Source organism: Acipenser ruthenus, chromosome 25 (genome assembly GCF_902713425.1).
Source record: "Acipenser ruthenus chromosome 25, fAciRut3.2 maternal haplotype, whole genome shotgun sequence".
NCBI classification, from domain to species: Eukaryota; Metazoa; Chordata; class Actinopteri; order Acipenseriformes; family Acipenseridae; genus Acipenser; species Acipenser ruthenus.
The window spans coordinates 16,161,922-16,181,213 of record NC_081213.1 but is presented as its reverse complement, the minus strand read 5'-3'; the positions used below and the strand labels follow the sequence as shown (position 1 = coordinate 16,181,213).

Sequence of the window (19,292 nt, the reverse complement as noted above, 5' to 3'; positions counted from 1 at the left end):
TCAAGTAGTTTTATATGAAATAATGTTTCTAATCTGGATATATGGAATATATAACAAAAATGTCTTTAATTGCCACTGGCAAACTGACCATGACTTTTAGCAGTTTCCCTGCTTTTGAATGCTCATAAAGCAAAGCAAATCATTGTGTTATGTTTACAGTATAGAAAATGAAGATAGAAAATGGGAATAGTCAAAACTGTTAGCTTTTATTAAAAAGCACAAACAACTAATTGATTAAGTTTAAAAACAAAAATCCAAGCTAGCAGTAATAAACCAACAATAAATGTAAAGGGGGCATTTCTTCCCATTTCAATTGGAAAATGCATTTGTATGTTTTAATCAACCAGAAGATGGCAGTAATAAGCCACTATTTGACTTAAGGTGCTTATGTTGGATTTAGTCACATGAAACAATTTGGGAGATTTAACGTTTTATGAAGCATCATGTCTATCTAAATAATTTCACTTTATTTGAATCTCCTGGTATTACATTGAAAAGAAAAAGAACGCGCAACAGAAATCCATTTGCCACCCAAACAAGAAGCTGAATTTCGCAGATGGCTATGTGTGTGAACCAGGTTTGGATACTGAAGAGTAAGCAAGTCAAAACTGCTGAAGAACCGGGCGAATAGCTGGAGACTGGGTTTGTTTATTATTGAACTGAGATGATTAGTTCAGGGATTGTAGATCCCACCAAAGTATAGAGAGCGAGGCACCTTTTTGTACAGTGTTTTTATTTTGTTTTTATTTTGCTTTTCCTACACTGTGTTGTATGCACTGCATGTGCTGTCATTGCTGGTAGTGTCACATGAGCAGTCTGTCTGTGTATGTAAATAAATCCTGTTAATCTGCGGGGAGTATCAGCAACAACCTCTGTCTCGATCTCCTGCCTGTCACTCAGCAGCGAATGCATTTACAGTAGTGTTTCAAGTACTGTAATAAATCATTAAAACAATACATCAGTAATTATTATTTCTTAGCAGACACCCTTATCCAGGGCGACTTACAATTGTTACAAGATATCACATTATTTTTTACATCCAATTACCCATTTATACAGTTGGGTTTTTAGTGGAGCAATCTAGGTAAAGTACCTTGCTCAAGGGTACAGCAGCAGTGTCCCCCACTGGGGATTGAACCCACGACCCTCCGGTCAAGAGTCCAAAGCCCTAACCACTACTCCACACTACTGCCCTATTAGGAGTACTCACTTGATTAAGTTTTTTCTTAACTGCAGACACAGTACATTTTTACTTCCCTTCAGGTTCATGAAATGCATATTTTTTTCTTTTCTTTATACAATTACTAAAATGTTGTGTTTAAAGCTCTTCACTTTTTATACCCTCCAGTCAGTGAGTGGACTGACTGTTTATGAGTAGCCCAAAGTACACTTCTGGGGTTTTCATGTGTTGACGGATTCTGAGAACAAACTGTTTAAGTCACTTATCAGCACAGATGGGAATCACAGTGTGCTGAACCTCTATTGCAACAAAATATTACACATTTTAATACGGTCGCCACATTACTAAAAGAACATACCTTTAATCCCATAGCTTAAAGGTATGAGCTATTTGGCTTAGAACAAGGAAGAATTATAATAGGCTTGATTTTAAGTCATTTTAAAATTATATATATATATATATATATATATATATATATATATATATATATATATATATATATATATAATGAAAATCTAATTTCTGAAAATACTGTAAAGTTACATATTTATCACCTAAAAATAAATAAAGCAAACATTTACACTACATTTAGGAACCTGGCAGCCGGTTTAGTTTGCTTCTGGTAAATGATTGAACACACAGAACAGCACAATTTTTTTAAAATGTCTTCAGTAAGGAAGACAACTGCTATATTAAAGAAATGTTTCTCCAGTACAAAAAAGGGACTAATCACGTGTCTTGTTTTTACGTATATATTTTTTTTATTTTGTTTGAATAAAAATATGTAATATTAATAAATGTAATATTCTACAATTTAGCATTTACTGCTTTTCTGATAAACATTTAAATATTTAAGAACATTTGTTGTATAATAACTAGAGGAAATTATCAATTTTAAATGTGGCAACATTATTTTTCTGCTTTAATAAATATTATGTTTAGTCTTGAAATACCTATTTATAGATCATGAGCCATTTTTTACAGATAAAAAACTCTCTCTCTCTCTATATATAGATATAAATATGTATATTAGTGTACAAGACAGGTACGATTTATTTTGTCCACTACATCCACTTTAAAGTTCAAGAGTTCACGCTCAAGAATGGCTTATTCATATTCTTTGTAACTTAATGCTCTGAACCTGGGACCAGTTGTAACTACTGGAGAACCCTGAGTCAAGTATCAAACTCCACACTCCTGTTGCTGTTTATATATATATATATATATATATATATATATATATATATATATATATATAATATGTGTGTGTGTGTGTGTAATGATGCTGTTTATGAATATATTAACTGTGTTCTAGTTCATATTTTTGTTTTGATTTCTTTTCCAAAAAGGTTGAATTAGCCAAAAGCCTGATCCTTCCAAAACCTGAATAAATGCACCTAATTCAAAGGCTTTTACCAGTTACCAAAATAAGGCTTTTTTAATATTCCTAAAAAAGCAACCCACTTTTTAAATATTACCAGCTCCTTAATTTGAGATTAAAATGAAGGGGGTGTCTGCAAAGAGTTTCTTCACTTTCTGTTGTGAGTTCTTCTAATGTCCCTAGATGAGAGTTGCTTCCTTTCATAACCCACACATCTCCAATTAGATTCAGGGATTTTAAAGGACGGCTAATTACCCCTGCGTGGTGGATCTGTGTGAAAATTGCAGGCTGTGGACAGAAGAAAACAGTTTTTCCTTTCAATGCCATTAATATTGAAATTAGGGAGGATGAGGGAGAGATAATCACAGCCTATGAAGCATGTCCCATCAGCTTGTGAAGACAGGAAAATTGGCTCCTATTTATGCATTAACTGTACAGTAACGAATGGTACTGGCGCTGGAAGTAAATGTCCTGATTAGTGAGTGGTAGTCGTGAATATTAACTAGACTGGACAATATGCCAAATCACATACGAACATGCATGCTTTACGTGGGTAGAAAGGAACTACTGCAATACTGTTGAAAAAAGGCTACCACTGGCTTGTCCAGCTTTTCCTGTGGTTGTCAAAAACCTGCCCTGTCAACGCTGCAATTTGCTGCATGTGTTAATTGCAGGAATTCTGTTTACTGTGTCCCTTTGGTCTGTACACTAAAATGTACTTAAGTAAAGTAATAAAGATGCACCTTTAATGTGTAGCCTTTTCTTGACACTTCAGCTGGGTTCCTTGCACCAGCTTTGCTATCCTCACATGTTCTGACATATAAATCAACTGGGAAATCCATTTCTCAAAATTTACTCGGGAGTGTTTCCCAGCAGGAGAACAACAACATCTTCTAAGGATTGCAGTGTATCCAGATCACGTTCCCTCCTCCAACAGTGCTGATTTTCTGCTCCCACAATACCTCTCTCATTTCAATCAGAGCACTAGCATTGAGGGCGCAGGAACTGAACACACAGCGATGTTCAGAAGAAAAAAAAATCTGGTGAACGTTCCTGAGTAAAAGTTGAAAAAGTAATTACCTTTCTATCAGGAATATGTTGAACAGTACTGCTGTGATGTGGACAACACAGAATACCATAAAGGTAAAGTCATGTGCTTCTTGTAAACACTGTAGGGGGTTCTGGAACAAAAAGTTGAGGCAAAAAGTTGCTCTTTCATGTTCAACGCAAAATCTTCTAATAAAGTATATTGAAATGACCTGCGTTACGGGCCGTTGTCTTAATCTCCTGAAATGAAGTTTTGAAACAACCCCCAACACATGGGACTTATATCATCAGCCGGATATTATAAATCAGCCTAGTGCTTTCCCTCTTGTGGCTGTTGTGTTGCTTCCCTTCACCTCCCCATCTCCGCCCTCCCTGCCTCACTGCCTCATCCACATTGCTGGTTTTAAAACATCATTTTCTCTTTGTAGAGAACAGTGGGAGGGATACTGATGCCATACCTTTGATACAATAATACCATACCCTCATAATGTAATGTTAAATAGCAGCAATTAATTTACTTTAAAAGCAACTTATTTCAAATGAATTAATTACAGGGAGAACATTGACAGTAGAGAGAGCTTTTATAAACATTCTCTGAGGTTAAGCAGTAGTTTTAATAAAGTAATAAAACCACTCTAAAATCACGAACTGCAAACAACATAAATAACAAAAACCCTTTACAAAACATTCCTTAAAAGTTTGATGAATGGGGTCCAGTGTTGTAGAATAATGTGTTCATAGATTTTATGCATTGAAGTTTGTTTTACTAAAGCTCCATTGCGATGACGAGTGTGTGACACAGTGAGTAAGCTATGCCCTTGGCAATAGGATTTTACTATTGACTGTAATGTCATAAAAGATAAACCATCGGCAATGAATTTCAGCATGCAGTTAAACTAGAAAATGGCTTATCTCAAATAAAGGGACTTTATGATGCTGTTAAGTCTGTACTGACCTTGAAGACTTAAGAGTGAAGTGAGCATGCAGTGAAACTGAAGGGGCACCAACTCTCTTTGTCATCTTTTCAATACGCCTTGCCACCAAACACAACCATACCAGTACCCCATGACTCAACTGCATTGAGCTGAGTGAGTCTACACTGCTCCAACATTCTAACTAAATCTACATTTTCGAAAGGTTTAATTTCTTACTGGTTTAATATCCAGTACTAATTTGTTGACTTTTTGAAGCACAGGTGATGCTTCTAAAATAAAGTCTCATTGAAGTGATTTTTTAAAATTTATTTTTATTTAAATTTCTACCAAAAGGAAAACAAGAATAATCCCAGGGCTAAAAAGAACGAGCTATAAAATAGGCTGAAAGAGCTGAATAAATTAGGATTGGGGGGAGACTTTACAATCTTAAAAGGAGTAGCCAAAGTTAACCCTAACCTTAGCAGAGGAGAGCACAGGAATTACATTTTACTTAATTTTGGGGGGAGGGATGGGTATCTGAGCTGTCTACCCTTTAAAGTATTTTGAAACATGCTTTAGTTGTTTATCGTGTTCACCACGTCAAGTGTGATGGAGGGACGGACAAACACGTTCGGCATATAACGGTCCGCATTTTATGAACACTAAAAAAAAGAATAAAATCTGTCTTTTGAGTGCCTAGACAATGTAATTGTGGCCTTGTGATATTAAGTTATCTTTTGAAAGACATTCATGGGTGGTTAATTATAGTGCTCCCAGAATGCAATGTACTTCAGAGATGTTAGTGTTAGCAAGGTTAAAGCGTTCATTTTGGAAACTCACGCAAGGCCAATGAAGCAGTTAAGGTTTAAACACTATAATTTATCAAAAGAATGTCCCAGTGCATCAGGGGGACGTTGTTGCTCTGGCACAACACATTTTAACTCTGTTTCGTGCATCCTCAGACACAGCACTGTGCTGCCTCGTTATTTCACTGAATTAAAAGAGTATTATACTATGAAGTTTTGTATATGTCAATTTCCAGTCAACATGGCCTAACCCAATCAACCAGATTGGTGAATCATTGAATCGTGCAGTGATGAGGGAGCACTGTATATCAAATGAGGGAGGTGTTAAGATGTTCCTTGATTATTCTCACAGCTGGTCTCACTCCAGAGTTTATGAATTAATTCTTGCTACTGGAGCCGAAAATCTGTTATACATTTCACTATATTCAATTCAAGTATCAAGTTGATGTTTACAGTATTCAGGAAAAGCCCTAGAAAAGGAAATAGAAGTGATATTTTAGCAATTTCAGTTTTTCAAGGAGATTGTCAAGGAGAATCAGAAATTGCCAAAGTAATGTACAATTTGTCAGAAATTCTTCAAAATAAATGCGCAGGTTGGACAAGCTGGGGGTAATCATTGACAGAAATGAGATTCAAGATGTGATATAAGACAGCCCACTGTCAGAATCAGTGTACTGAGCATGCAGATTCAGAAGCTTGTTTTAATGTCCCTCTGAGGGAAGGGGAATTTCGGACCTTGAGGGACATTCCACTGCAGGTTTATAATGATCGTTATGATGATAAAATGAACTACACCCAGACCGAAGCAGAGGTTTTATTGATTCAGCTCACCCTTAAAGGAAAGAGTTTTAAAAAGTGATGAATGAAAATGATAAAAACTGAGTCTAAATAACTAGAAGAAAACATTAAGATAACTCTAATATAACACATAGTAGACGCTCTTTAAAAGGGCCAGCCTAACCTCAATAAAGGTGTCTGTCAGTCAATGGGAAAACCTGGTCTTTTTACCCCCTCCCCCAGTCACTAGCATTCCATTTCCCTTATTCCCTTTAAGCTATAGGGGCTTGCCAGCAATCCCCGCCACGCAGCCATTGCTCCTCTCCCATGAATCGCATGATAAAATAAAAGGGGAAAGGCAGAGGGATTCTAATTCTCATAGAAGGCCTGTAATTTATAGGCCCAGAGCAGAAGGCACAGACGCTAATGAAAGTCAAGGCCAACTACCAGACGACAGGGCCTTCATCAGTAGAGGACTGTTGCTGTCAGAAAACAATTTTTGCGGATTTACCTTGTCATTCTATCCTGCTGAGAAATATATTTAAAAAGTATCAGTCGTATTGAGAGAAGAAAAATGAACTTTTTGCACTTGTAATGGTTGCTTTTAGTTTTTGTGGACCTTGTCATTGACTTAATAAAAGGAGTCTTCACAAGACTTGATTGAGATTGATTGAACTGCTTGTGCTTTTGGAACATGAAAAACTGTGTTGAAGGTTTGTGTTGCAGAGCATATTCGGAGCCTTTAGTAGTCCAGCTATTAAACTAGCAGCAGCGTTTGAATCGTGTGCTAACCTATTCTGATCTGCCCGACAAGAAAACCGAGCTGACAGGGAACACAGGCAGGCTTACAAAGCGAAAATGAGAAAACACAAGATTGATTTGAATCACTGTGGGGATTTCAGAAACAACTAAAAGTGTGTAGGCTATTACATCATTTATTCACATTGCAATGTAATCTTTAGCACATGTTTACATGTGACAGCGTTTAGTCGCCTTTTAATGAAATAACTCCTCACTTCTTAACATCAAGCAGAAATTTAAACAAGCGTAATTATTATTGTGCTGGTGGTAAGGCAGATGTATTTATTGTAGCTAGATGTATGTTTTGAAACTGAATGGTTTGGATGTGTGAAGTTCTTTGTGAACACTATTAATTTGATGGTAAGGGTGCAGTAGCAATTTTAGCATGTATCAGTGAACAGTGCTTGCTAATCTTTAGGGGTGCTCTAGCACCCACAGAACCAACACTGTGTGTTAGTGGTTCATTTCTCTATTTATGATACTGTACATATGCAGGACTGCAAACAATGAGCAATGTGCTCCTGCAGTGTTCCTTATTAGTGCCTCTGTAATTTATATTAACTTATAATATTGTTTTTAAAAAGTCTTTAGGACAATGAAGCATTACGTGTGGTTTTGCATTTACTACAACAGGTCCTTGTTCCAGGGGTGCTCCCCAGTAAAAAGCTGATGCAATTCAGCAGTGTCTGAAATCACTTTGCCTTCAGTAATGACAAAGACCCTCACAGTAGCGTGGCATAGTTGATACAGGGTGTGAATGTGACTGGAGTTGTGGTTAGGGTTTGGGTCAGTTAGAGATAAGGTTGGGGTTGGGGTTGGGGTTAGGGTTACAGTTAAATACAACTTCTGACATTACATTAGTGGAGTAACATTATAGGGCTAGACTGTAAAAGCTACTCCAAAATGTTTTTAGCATTATTTTTGTCTGTTGGGGAATAAATACCTGCAGAAAGAAATATCAAGTACAAGATCCTTCCACTAGGTGGCGTGTGTGTTTTACTAAAATACCATACAAGAAAATATTACATTATTCTCCTTAGAGGTAACAAAACAAAGTACCTTAAATAATACATTCCAGCTGAAGACAGCATCACAGCAACAACTAAGTGGCAGAGAGAGAATTGATGAAGCAGCTCTTTTTAAATTGTGAATAGGTTTGCAAGGCTAAGCAGCCACTTTCTTTAGTTTAGCTTCCCATTACATTATAAAGAAGCATTCTTTCTCTCTCTGCAGACCTTGGGATTCCTGGCTTTATAGGCCATTGAAATAAATTCATTTATTGCAGTACCTAAAACAATTTCCTTTTAATTGTCATTTGAATGCGACCTTTCTTCTATTCAAAGCTAACACGGATAAAATGTAATTTCCCAGTAACTTGCTATATTTTCATCTAAGACAAAACCTGAGAGGGGCCAGCTGGGTAGCATTGTTACTTTCCTTTTATCTCTGGAGTCCTGAATTTGAATACAAGTGAATTACTTTTGTGTTTCTCAACTAGTGGACATTGTCTACATCAAAAAACCACTGACAATGTGACTATATGCTGCCTCAGTGTCTATTTTCAAAAATAAAGAAACAAAATATGTCTATGCTACTACTGTGATCTTTACTACACTGTTTCCTCCACGTCGTCTTAAATCATATTTAATTTAACAATAAACTGAGCTGGGTTCTGATTAATAATTACTGCAGTGGTTTCCCCTGTACGGACACAGGCTTGATCCCACCTCCCATCCCTTTAAAACCTGCTCACCACTACTTGCACGTTTTCTGCTACTATTTGCAGCAGCTAGAAGTTTCATTTACATCTTCAAGTTCTGTTTTACCTCCGCAAGAAAAAATGTAACTAAACCAACAATTTACAGGAAATAGATACCTCTTTTTAAAGTGCAGTACACGGGACGCGTTGCATGTTCGGTGTATTTGGAACGGGCTGCATTGTGTGATGCGCAGATCATGCGTTATATATATTATTTTTTTATCAACTGTTTGTTAAGCGATTCCAAGTTAATATCGCTCTTAATGGACTGTTTATTTTATTCCAGGTAAGAGCAAATGAAATGGAGCGCTGACTAATGTATTATATAAATGGGCCAAGCTCTTCAGCAGCATGTTATGATGTGTCTCGGGGTGGGAGGGTGGTTATTAGGGATCTTTATGATCCACTGGCCTGCTCAAAGACCACTGATTTTTTAATTGCATGGTCTCAGAATAAATTTTCTTAGCCCCCTCATCTGAAACAATACAGTAGAATTACCCTGCATAGCGTTCTCCGAAACAGCAAACATTTCTCTCATTTCTGTTGTTTTTTGGTTCTAGATATCTTATGAATGAGTGTTTATAGTTATAGATGATTCATGTCATGTATTCATGATTATGTAGTGATTTCAACTGGTTTTGACTCCACTAAAGGTTTAATGCCTGTAAGGTTACAGGATCAGGCCTTGGTAGCCTAACCCAGACTAACCTGGTATTGTAGAAAAACTGGGACTTATATTAGGGGCCAAAAATGATGGGCCTGTGTTCTTTTTATGCCCAGATTCATTGCTGGACTCATCACTGACAGCATCAAGTGGGGAGGAATTTAAAAAGCTCTGACTTGGGCTTTCCATCGGTTCTGAATCTTTTTGATCTAAGTGCTGCTTTTGACACCGTAGACCACTCCATCTTATTAAATCGGCTCAAATACTTAGTGGGACTCTCTGGCCTTGTCTTATCCTGGTTTCAATCTTACCTATCTGATAGGTATCAATTTGTCTCTATTGGGGAGGAAAAATCAGCATTGACTGAAGTTGATTGCAGTGTTCCAGAAGGTTCTATTCTGGGTCCTTTGCTATTTTCATTAAATATGTTACCATTGGGTGATATCGTTAGGTAACATGGTGTCTTCCACTGTTATGCGGATGACACCCAGCTGTATTTGTCTTTAAAACCTGGTGATACTTCTGTCGGGGGATTATTTGCTGCTTACCTTGCTGATATCAAGTGCTGGATGTCTCAAAACTTCCTAATGTTGAATTCAGATAAAACAGAGGTTATGTTTGTAGGCTACATTAACCAACCAAAAAATGTAAAATTGCATGAGTTTGACCCTAGCAGTCTTTTATCAAATGTGGGGTTATCTTTGATCCTGATTTATCATTTGAGTCTCATATTAGGGAAGTTACTAAAGTACCCTTCTATCACTTGAGAAACATAGCCAAACTGAGACTTATTATCTCCTTATCTAACGCTGAGAGACTAACACATGCCTTTGTTTCTTCAAGAATTGATTACTGTAATGCATTCCTCTCTGGCATCCCAAAACGTGCGGTGTCCCGCCTACAGCTTGAATACTGCTGCTAGAATTTTGACTAAAACCAAAATCACCCGTTTTAGCCTCCTTGCACTGGCTCCCTGTTCAATATAGAATTGATTTTAAAATCTTATTATTGACCTATAAAGCCTTGAATGGAGCAGCACCCAACTATTTGCAGGAGCTACTGACCGCGTATCTCCCAAATCACACTCTTAGATCACAGGAAGCGGGGCTGCTCGTTGTTCACAGGAGGTAGGGCTTTTTCTTTTAGAGCCCCTCAACTATAGAATGCTCTACCTCCATGTGTTAGGGAAGCTGGGTCTGTGGGTATTTAAGTCAAAACTTAAAACACATTTTTATGAAATGGCATTTTTATCTTAGTGGTTTTAATGCAACATAATTGCTAGCTTTTAATGATTATTTTTTAAAATTATTATTATTTGTATATTTTGTATTTTATTGTATTTGTATGTATTAATGTACAGTGCCTTGTGATACTTCGGTATGAAAGGCACTATATAAATGAAATAAATAAATAAAAAGACTTGGTTATCTAATAAACCTGTAGAGTATAAGCCAAGGAAGGTTAGATGAGGTTGAGTAATGCCTTTGAGACCACGCTTAGAATTCTGTGTTCAGCTGTGTAGTAATCCCAGGGCTTAAGGGTATAAGGTCAGGTTTAAGGAACTGAACCAATTCAGCATAGAAAATAGAAGGGCTAGACTTGATTGAAGTTGAGAAATTCTCAAGTCCTTGTTGTTGTTGCTGATTCACTGAGGTCCTTTATTGGCAGCCATCTGGATACAGTACTGAGAACAATTAGCTACTGTACAAGGAACTGGATGATGAACATCCTTTTGAACTTTGCTTAAGTTATAGTGCTATTATGTTCTTACACTCGAAGACGTTTTTCATTTTCAAAGAATGACAATCGATTGCTCTTGTAAAACGGCTAGCTTATTAAAATCAGTGATTATCTTTTCAGGGTTACCAAGATATTTAGAAAGCAAGTGATATGCATAGTGTCAAACAGACCACAAAGTCTCACCCACAAGCCCAGCAGGGATGAAGAACTATGCTGAGCCACCGTAAAGGTGTGCCAGACCTGTGCACTTAAAGAGAGACACCTCCTCATATCCCCGGTTGAAACATTTGACACTGTTTGTTATTTGAATTGATTCATTTTCCAATTAAAATGGAACCTGTGGATTTGTAGCAGAGAACACAGAGAACTGATTTTGTCAAATGAAACGGTAGATTAGTTAGAAACCTGTGAGTGAGTTACCGAATCTACAATAGTCAATTTCATGTTTCCATCTCTAAAACTCAATCACTTTGTATTTGTAACATGTTTTAGTAACACATCCAGCTTTTTCAGTGCATTTGTGTGACTTGTAACCATCAACACTTTTATTGTAATTCTTGAATTTTATTTAAGGGTTAATGGCATTGCTGTGCTGTTATAAGGTAATAATGGAACTCCCATTGTTGTGGCGGAACAGACAACAGCAATGTCATTATCACTTTTTATATAGAATGTTTTAAAGTTATTTATTGATTTACTTGTCTTTGTTTATCTGAAATAATCATTGTAGCGCCCATGTGAACTGGTTCAACAGTAATCGGTGGCTTTAGAATCCTATATTGAATAACAGACAGAGCCGTGTCTGCTTGTTGTATCATTAATAATATGTATCTATAGATATTAGAAATATAAAAAATAATTGTTCTTCAGCGATTTGGCAATTGCATTTTGAATGAACGTCAGTTGAATTAGAAATGTTTTAGTGGTATAAACAGCTAAAAGTGGTCAATCAGACTGTTAAGTAATCCAGTTTTCTGTGCTTAACATAGAGTATTGCCAATTTTCTGCTATTTCCAAAGAAAGCTGAATCACATGTATCCCAGAAAACACTTTTTGTATAAAATTATGTTGAAAAAAATTATAAAATGTGAAACAAATGAAAGACTGAAATTCAGGTCTCTAAACAAGACTCTTGCAAGTTAATTCCATATGCAATTCTGTTTATTATACATTGTTATTGCAGTGTCACTCGGCTTCCATTTACAAAGCAAGGTCTAGCTTTAATAAAATAATCACTTACAGAATAAACATCTGTTGATACCACACAAACAACTTTGTGTAGAAAAATCTAGACACCCATTTGATTCTGCTCAGGAACGTTTTAGTGATACTGTTACACTGAATAACTGCATTTAAATATGCCAGCGTGTTATGACAAGTGGTACAGAAGATAAAGAACCATTTCCATTTGTTTTTATCTGATACATTTTATTTAAGCTGAAGGCCACATGTGTTAATTAAGTTTCCCTGGCAAGTATCGCACAACCCCACTTGAGAAGTAGTGATCTTAATTATAACTGATTATAACACATTAGGATACCACCTGGTTATAACTACCCATGAATATTAGGCATTTCAATTAATAAAAAACAAGAAAACATAACACAAAACCTGTCTAGTGAATCATTTTAATATATGTAAATCTACCAAGAAACCATCTAACCTAATCTACCAATATAATGTATATACTACGCTCCCATATTATAAACATGCTGTGCTACCGTATGCAATATTCTAATAAACACTTTATTCAAGCTGTCTGATAAATAGTTTGGGTTAAAAAAATAAGTTTATCAGTTTTGGTTTTCACTGGATATATACTGTAAATTGTTTGGTAATTCGAGTATATATATATATAGATAGATAGATAGATAGATAGATAGATAGATAGATAGATAGATAGATAGATAGATAGATAGATAGATTGAAAAATATATATGTCATCATTATGTATAAAATAAACTAGACATTTTAGTTTTTTCCTTGTTAAATTAATTCTCTATTTGCTATTTATTTCAAACAACTGACGTAAAAACGATATCATGTCTGCTTTTTATTCCCTTTTCAAGAGGATTCAAATATTGCCAGAGAAACCGAACCTTGAAGTGGTCTTAATAAACAAATAAACCAATCCATCAATAAATATGAAACAAACATATTTTTCAGTACATCACTTTCTCTTACTCCAGATCTGTCGATCCCCCCTCTAAAGCAAGCCTCCTCCCAGGGTGTTGCCTTTTCTCTTCAGCCCTGCTCTTGTTCACATTATCTAGCAACTCTAACAACAAACTAGCCTTGCTGCAAGTGGCAGGGTCTTGGATATCACAGGGAGGTGGGTTGCTGTACTCGGAATCTGAATCCAGATATCGCTTGCCAGGGTGCTGCCGCTTCTCCAAGTCTTGAAGCTCCCCAAGGTCCAGCTCCTCGTCCAAGCTTCTCCTCCCCGGGTGCTGACGTTTGTTAAGCAGTGCGTACCGTTTGCCAGGGTGCTGCCTTTTGGATAGCTCACTCAGGTAAGCCACCTGGGTGCTGGGGATATCTGCGTACTGCTCCCACAAGGACCTTCTGCCCGGATGCTGCCTCTTCTGCACCTCTGTATATGAATCAGCCTCATCCTCCCTTTTCCCTGGATGCTGTCTCTTTAGCACGTCTATGTAGTCCTCTTCCTCCTCCCTCTTTCCAGGGTGCTGTCTTTTCTGGACGTCCAGGTAAAGTGTGTCTTCATCTTCATCTCGTTTTCCAGGATGCTGTCTTTTCTCTAGATCATCTTGGAACCTCTTCCCAGGATGTTGTCTTTTAGAAAGCCATTCCTGCTGAGGAGAGACTTGTCCTAAAACATAAACAGACAATAAATAATAACAAGGGGGGTTATTTTACAGGTAATGAATTAATGGATCATATGTATTTTAATTTAGAGCAAAACATGTATAACATTTTTCTGTGGTTACTTTGAGATTTCCTGGTATGATTTGTTAGTTTTCAAAATCTCAGTCAACTGAAGACAGATAAGAGGATAATTTCATACCACTTAATTTACACTGATGAAACATAACCTGGTTAACCGTACTGATGGCATATCAAATGCTTAGACGACACATATGGTTTCATTCTTGTATAACTTAAGGATAAAACAAAATACATGTCGACAAGGAATTGCATTAGTTCCATAAACCGCTACCAAATAAGACCATTTTACTACCTATTTTCCAGGTAGCAAATCCTCACTACTGACTTAAAAAGTTTATATATATATATATATGGAAAAGAAAAAACTGGACATTTGTCTACACTCAGACAATACTTCAATTGTTCTTTTTGTATGCAGTATGCTACTTTGATTTCCAGTAGCAAACCAGTTGACTAAATCAATTTAAAGTTTCCAACTCTTGCTGGTCACCAGCAACATTTTCAGCTGGACAGTTTACAGGATTTAGGAAAAATATGTCAAGCACTTTTTCATTACCGAGATTAATAGTAATAAAACAATACACACCATCTTTCTAAAATTGCAACACTCACAGTACATTATAAGACACAAACATATAAACTCCCGAAGAATAAGTAGGCTAACTGAAATCCCCAAATCGTGTTTGTAAAACAAACAAATGAATACATCAATAAAAATATGCATCTTATTTGTGCAGCACTTCAACTAATATGGATGGCACGTTACATTTAAAAGGAGACTATTCATCGAGGCGAAATCTGTTTCGCTTTCAAAAAGCCAACCAAATTCCTTTTGTGTATGGGTGTGTGTGTTTTTTTCAGTTTATTGACAACATGGTAATACATACCGTTAACAGTGTCTTCCACGTCCATCTTTTTTAGGATGGATCTGATGATGAGGTTTTCGGCTCGCTGTAGAATTTCATCTAAAGGTACTCGTTCCTCGGTTTCCCCTTCATCTGAAACACGCTGCCCCAAGTTGACGGTAAGATTGCAAACAGTAAGAGATGCTAACAGTATCAAGCAGGCAGCCCTCATAGTGGCACTGAACGCCCTGGAAAGTTAAACATGCAATTCACCAAATTAAAAATAAAAACCTCATTACCAAGTATTACTGTGTGTGCTAATTATAATAGAAAGCCCGTCTTTTGTTTAAAACACGCAAAACAAGAACAAACAATGAGGTCAAATTATTATAGTTTAATAAACCTTAATGATTTGCCACACATAAAAAGCATAGTACTAATTCAAACTATCGGTAAACATTTACAAACTTTTATCGATAATTCAAATAGCTACATATTGGTGAAAAAAGCATATTTAACATTATGACAATACCGTACAAAAATTAAAAGTAAAGTAGACTTAAAATATTGTTTGCAGTCTAGTATTATCAATGAGTTTTCAAAAGACGGAGACTTTAAAATAAAGAAACATGACGGTGGTCATATTGTGTAAGTATAAAAGTAGACACCTACCCTTCGGAGTATTGCAAGTTTCTGAAAATGTGCTTCCTCGTCTGTTTCTACTTCACTATACTAAAACATCTGACCATTATCATTGAAAAAAAAAGTTTTAGAGAGCCTTCTATTCTACAGCACGTTCACAAAACCCGCAGTTTTCTGAAGTTCTGTTCTGACATCTCGAGGCTCACCATTTATAGTGGCTGCGCACTCCCCACTATGATAAATTGGGTGGCAGTTCCGTCCATTGATGTCACAGATTCCGGATTCAAATAGTATCCGAAAGCAGGAGTCTTGCTCAACTGTAGAGGTCGCTGGTTAGTATTTCTTAGATTAGTGTCTGATACTGCAATGAAAAAAATATCTACTTGCGCAATATCCTCATTGAAATAAAATATACTTTACATTGAGACAAATGTAAAAAGACTTTTAGACATCACGACGAGTGAATTAAAAAGGTTATAAATAACTGTGTTAAATAAAATAAAGCATTGTGTGCTTGCTTGCTCGCATGTTTTGCCTTTCTTAAAGTGTTTATATCTTAACTCTTGTTTTGTGGACACAGCTATGAACAAGTTTGTCAAAGTAGGTTGTCTCCTGTAGACCAGTGCATACTGTATCTTAAATCAGCCAGTACATCCATGAATCAATCACCAACCAAGATCTCCACTGTGTAATACATTACCCAAAAAAACACTTCTCACGTTTTTTAAACTTTTAAATTAAAAGCGTTGTGCACAGCGTTTTACATAAACTTTATATATTTTACACCGACATTTAAAATATGTAATAAATAATCCATCCCCAACTATATGGAACGATATTAATGTCTATTTGGAAATTCACATTTTATCAACGGGTAAAATTTCGCTGGCTGCAATGTTTCCCAAAATAGTTCATTTATAACATAATTCTTACAGTAACGTCAGAATGCAATGTATATATTCTAATTATTTGTGTAAGAATTTCAGCGATTAAGCAATCCTAATATTTAATATATGAAATGCTATGGTAAGACCACTAGGCCGCTTTAGGAGAAGGATAATGAAATCTCAAATGATTACCGTGACTACAGGTGTGTGTGCGCGTGTAAACTGTAGGGAATACAGGTCGCTGTCCAACGTGCTGAAGTTATGCTGTCTGGCGTGTGTAACTTGCCTGTGCATAAGTATGTAAAATACTTTTTTTTCGGAGTGATTAGAAAAAGACGTTTTTTAAAATTATTTTTTTACCGTAACATTACAAATTCTACCTCAAACAGGACTGTTAATGGCCAAATCATAAGAGCCAACTCTATAATGATATTAACTAATGTTACAGGTTTTAGAACCTGTGTGTTCATGTGATAAAATAGGAAAACAGAATTAATTTCAACCAAATAAGGTACAATATAAATTAATAACACCAACACTTGCACATACTGGTTTTGATAAAAGTCATTATGCATCTAAATCCTATTCATAAATAGAGAGCACTGGCTCACACATCAGTGTCACAGTAACCATCTGTTTCAGACTTCATTGTATATTCATCTTTAGATTTTGAAGTAATATTGTTTTCGAATAGTGAGCAGTATTGACAGCTCAAAGTATTAGAAATGACACCACATTTATAAAGTGGTGGGTTATTTCATTACAGTGCAAAGACTTCAAAACAAATACCCCTCAAGAATTGTAATGAGCTCTATTAAGGAATAAAAATAGATAGCAGTTAAAAGGAATTTGAAATCTGATATCAAAATATGGTCTGTGAAAAGCAATGAAAGCTAATCTCAGATTGAACTGACTTCTTTAGTATTTGCGCAATAATCACACGTGTGTCTGAAAGTGTATGCACATTGCTCTTATACTTTAAATAATTGTATTCTATACAAAAATACACAGTATAAACTGTGGTGTATATTGATGTATATCAACTTATTAATACATGTGAAGATATGAATACCATAGAATTAAAATTATAGGATTTCAAAATATTAAAATGTTAATCTGTTTAGAGACAAACAATTACAATGTGTTAAGAGGGCTAAGTCTTTGGTGCAATGTACATATTAATAAACATTTTAATAAAACAATAGTAATCATGGGGGATTATACAGTATTCTTCTTTTTGAACACCCCCTAAGACTTTTCATGTATACCACTGTACATTTAAAAATGAAACAGCACCCAACTGGTATTTACAGAGAGGAAAGCATTCACACTACATTTATATTAATTGTTCATATGACTTCATTACTATCCCTTATAAAATCTGACCATAGTTATAGCATAGCAAATTGTGATAATCCATAGTGAAAACCTAGTAAAGCACAGGCAAGCCCAGAAAGGTACTGTATGATAAAGCATATTCAAAAATGGCAAATTATTGTAATCTACAGTGAATGCAACGAATAACCATGGGAAAGCAATGGGGTAACTGCCAAATTACCCTGCCCATTTACCCAGGTGAACGTGTATAGGGACAGACTATGCAGATATGCAGCTAGTCGTATAACATCGAATGTATTCTAACTCCTCACTTGCTAGGGGATATTTGCCAGAGCTTATGGAGAGTGGTATGCAGTGTCTTCCAAGAAAATAGCTTTCATTCATTTCCTTTTTTAAATGTGCATTTTTAGTTGTCTTGGATAAATGCAAATCTCATTAATCATACAGCGTTCATATAATAGTGCGTAGACGAGAACAATAATGATTTATTTAAATACAGTATGAATCAGCAACAGTCACGACTAATAAATAGTATGAATGGGTTTAAATAGATTTGTGTTAGTTGTACAAACCCAATGGGAGGTTAATCTGCTCTCCTTCAAATATATAATTAGCGTATCCCCTGAGGTAATATATATATATTTTATATCGTTATGGTAAATTAGTTAGACCCCCAACAATAAAATCTGTTTACAATTATAGTCTAATCTAAAATAAATTGTTATTTAATTTAAACAATATTTGATTGTATGCTAAGTAGATTATTAATAGTCGGTAAAGGTTCGTTGTTTTGTAGAGTAGCATAAGACGGTGGTATTTCACCACTACTCCCTGTAGCTCTATATCGAGAGCTTATGATGCATAGTTACTAATGCTGTGTGTTTCATTTTAAGAGTTGTGCCTGAAAAAAAATACAGCGAACTATTTCACAAATAAATTGACTGGAAAAAAAAAACATTGCAGATGTTACTACGATTATGATTTTTTTTAGCGCGACAAAAAAAATCTTCATATAACTACCCATTTCCCTTTCTCTACAATACCAAGAAAAAAGATACAGTTCTCGTCTTCAGCCCTGACACTAAACTGCTATTAACCGGCCATCTTTACTAGGCTGTTTTTTGTATGTTTTGTTCAAATCCTGCCTATTTCGTGCATGCCAAATCTAAATAAGTCGTCATAACCCTGTGTTATTAACCCTGAGCCCATCAAATTTTTATTCATTTTGAAAAATATAATGAAGCTGCTGTGTAATTTTCATATGTCATCTTGTGGCAGAATGAGGGTACTGGCCTGTGTATATGTGTGTTTTGTAGTGGTGGTGGGTAATTAAAGGGTTAATTCACCAGCACTTTAAAAACATGTGAGAATGTGGTGGAGGGTTTAATTGATTAAGTGGGTGTAAATTGCTGCACAGGTGTGTGTATATAAGGGAGCACTGAGAGCACAGGTTTAGTTGGTGTTAGGATTCTGGAGAGGGTAGATTTCTGATTCTGTGTGTGCGAGATATGTTTTTGTTTAAACTGTTTATTTTGTTTGTTTTATTTGATAAATACGTGCCGTAGCGCTTTTCCCTGCACATCCTGACTCTGAGTCTCCTTACC

The 19,292-nt window shown here is 35.9% G+C and overlaps 1 protein-coding gene across 2 annotated transcripts; it reads right to left on the bottom strand.

The window, feature by feature from the left end:
* Positions 1-12,212: 12,212 nt before the first annotated feature.
* Positions 12,213-15,675, bottom strand: LOC117411745 (pro-thyrotropin-releasing hormone-A-like). Of its 2 annotated transcripts, none has more exons than XM_058999648.1 (3): positions 15,494-15,675; positions 14,864-14,984; positions 12,213-13,899 (listed from the first exon to the last, which is right to left on the bottom strand). In XM_058999648.1, exons 2-3 carry the CDS (start codon positions 14,886-14,888, stop codon positions 13,250-13,252), a joined length of 675 nt encoding a protein of 224 aa, XP_058855631.1. In that variant the 5' UTR covers positions 14,889-14,984; positions 15,494-15,675; the 3' UTR covers positions 12,213-13,249. The 2 variants fall into 2 exon arrangements, with proteins under 2 accessions (XP_058855631.1, XP_033875355.1); XM_034019464.3 differs by having other exon boundaries at positions 14,864-15,069; positions 15,494-15,674.
* Between the last annotated feature and the right edge of the window lie 3,617 nt (positions 15,676-19,292).

Bases quoted from the DNA above. Each gene is read 5' to 3' on its own strand.
- LOC117411745 (XM_034019464.3), bottom strand. From the start codon at position 15,053: ATGAGGGCTGCCTGCTTGATACTGTTAGCATCTCTTACTGTTTGCAAT. The intron at 13,900-14,863 runs GTATGTATTACC...TTTATGTTTTAG, and splicing joins CGTGGAAGACACTGTTAACG to GACAAGTCTCTCCTCAGCAG.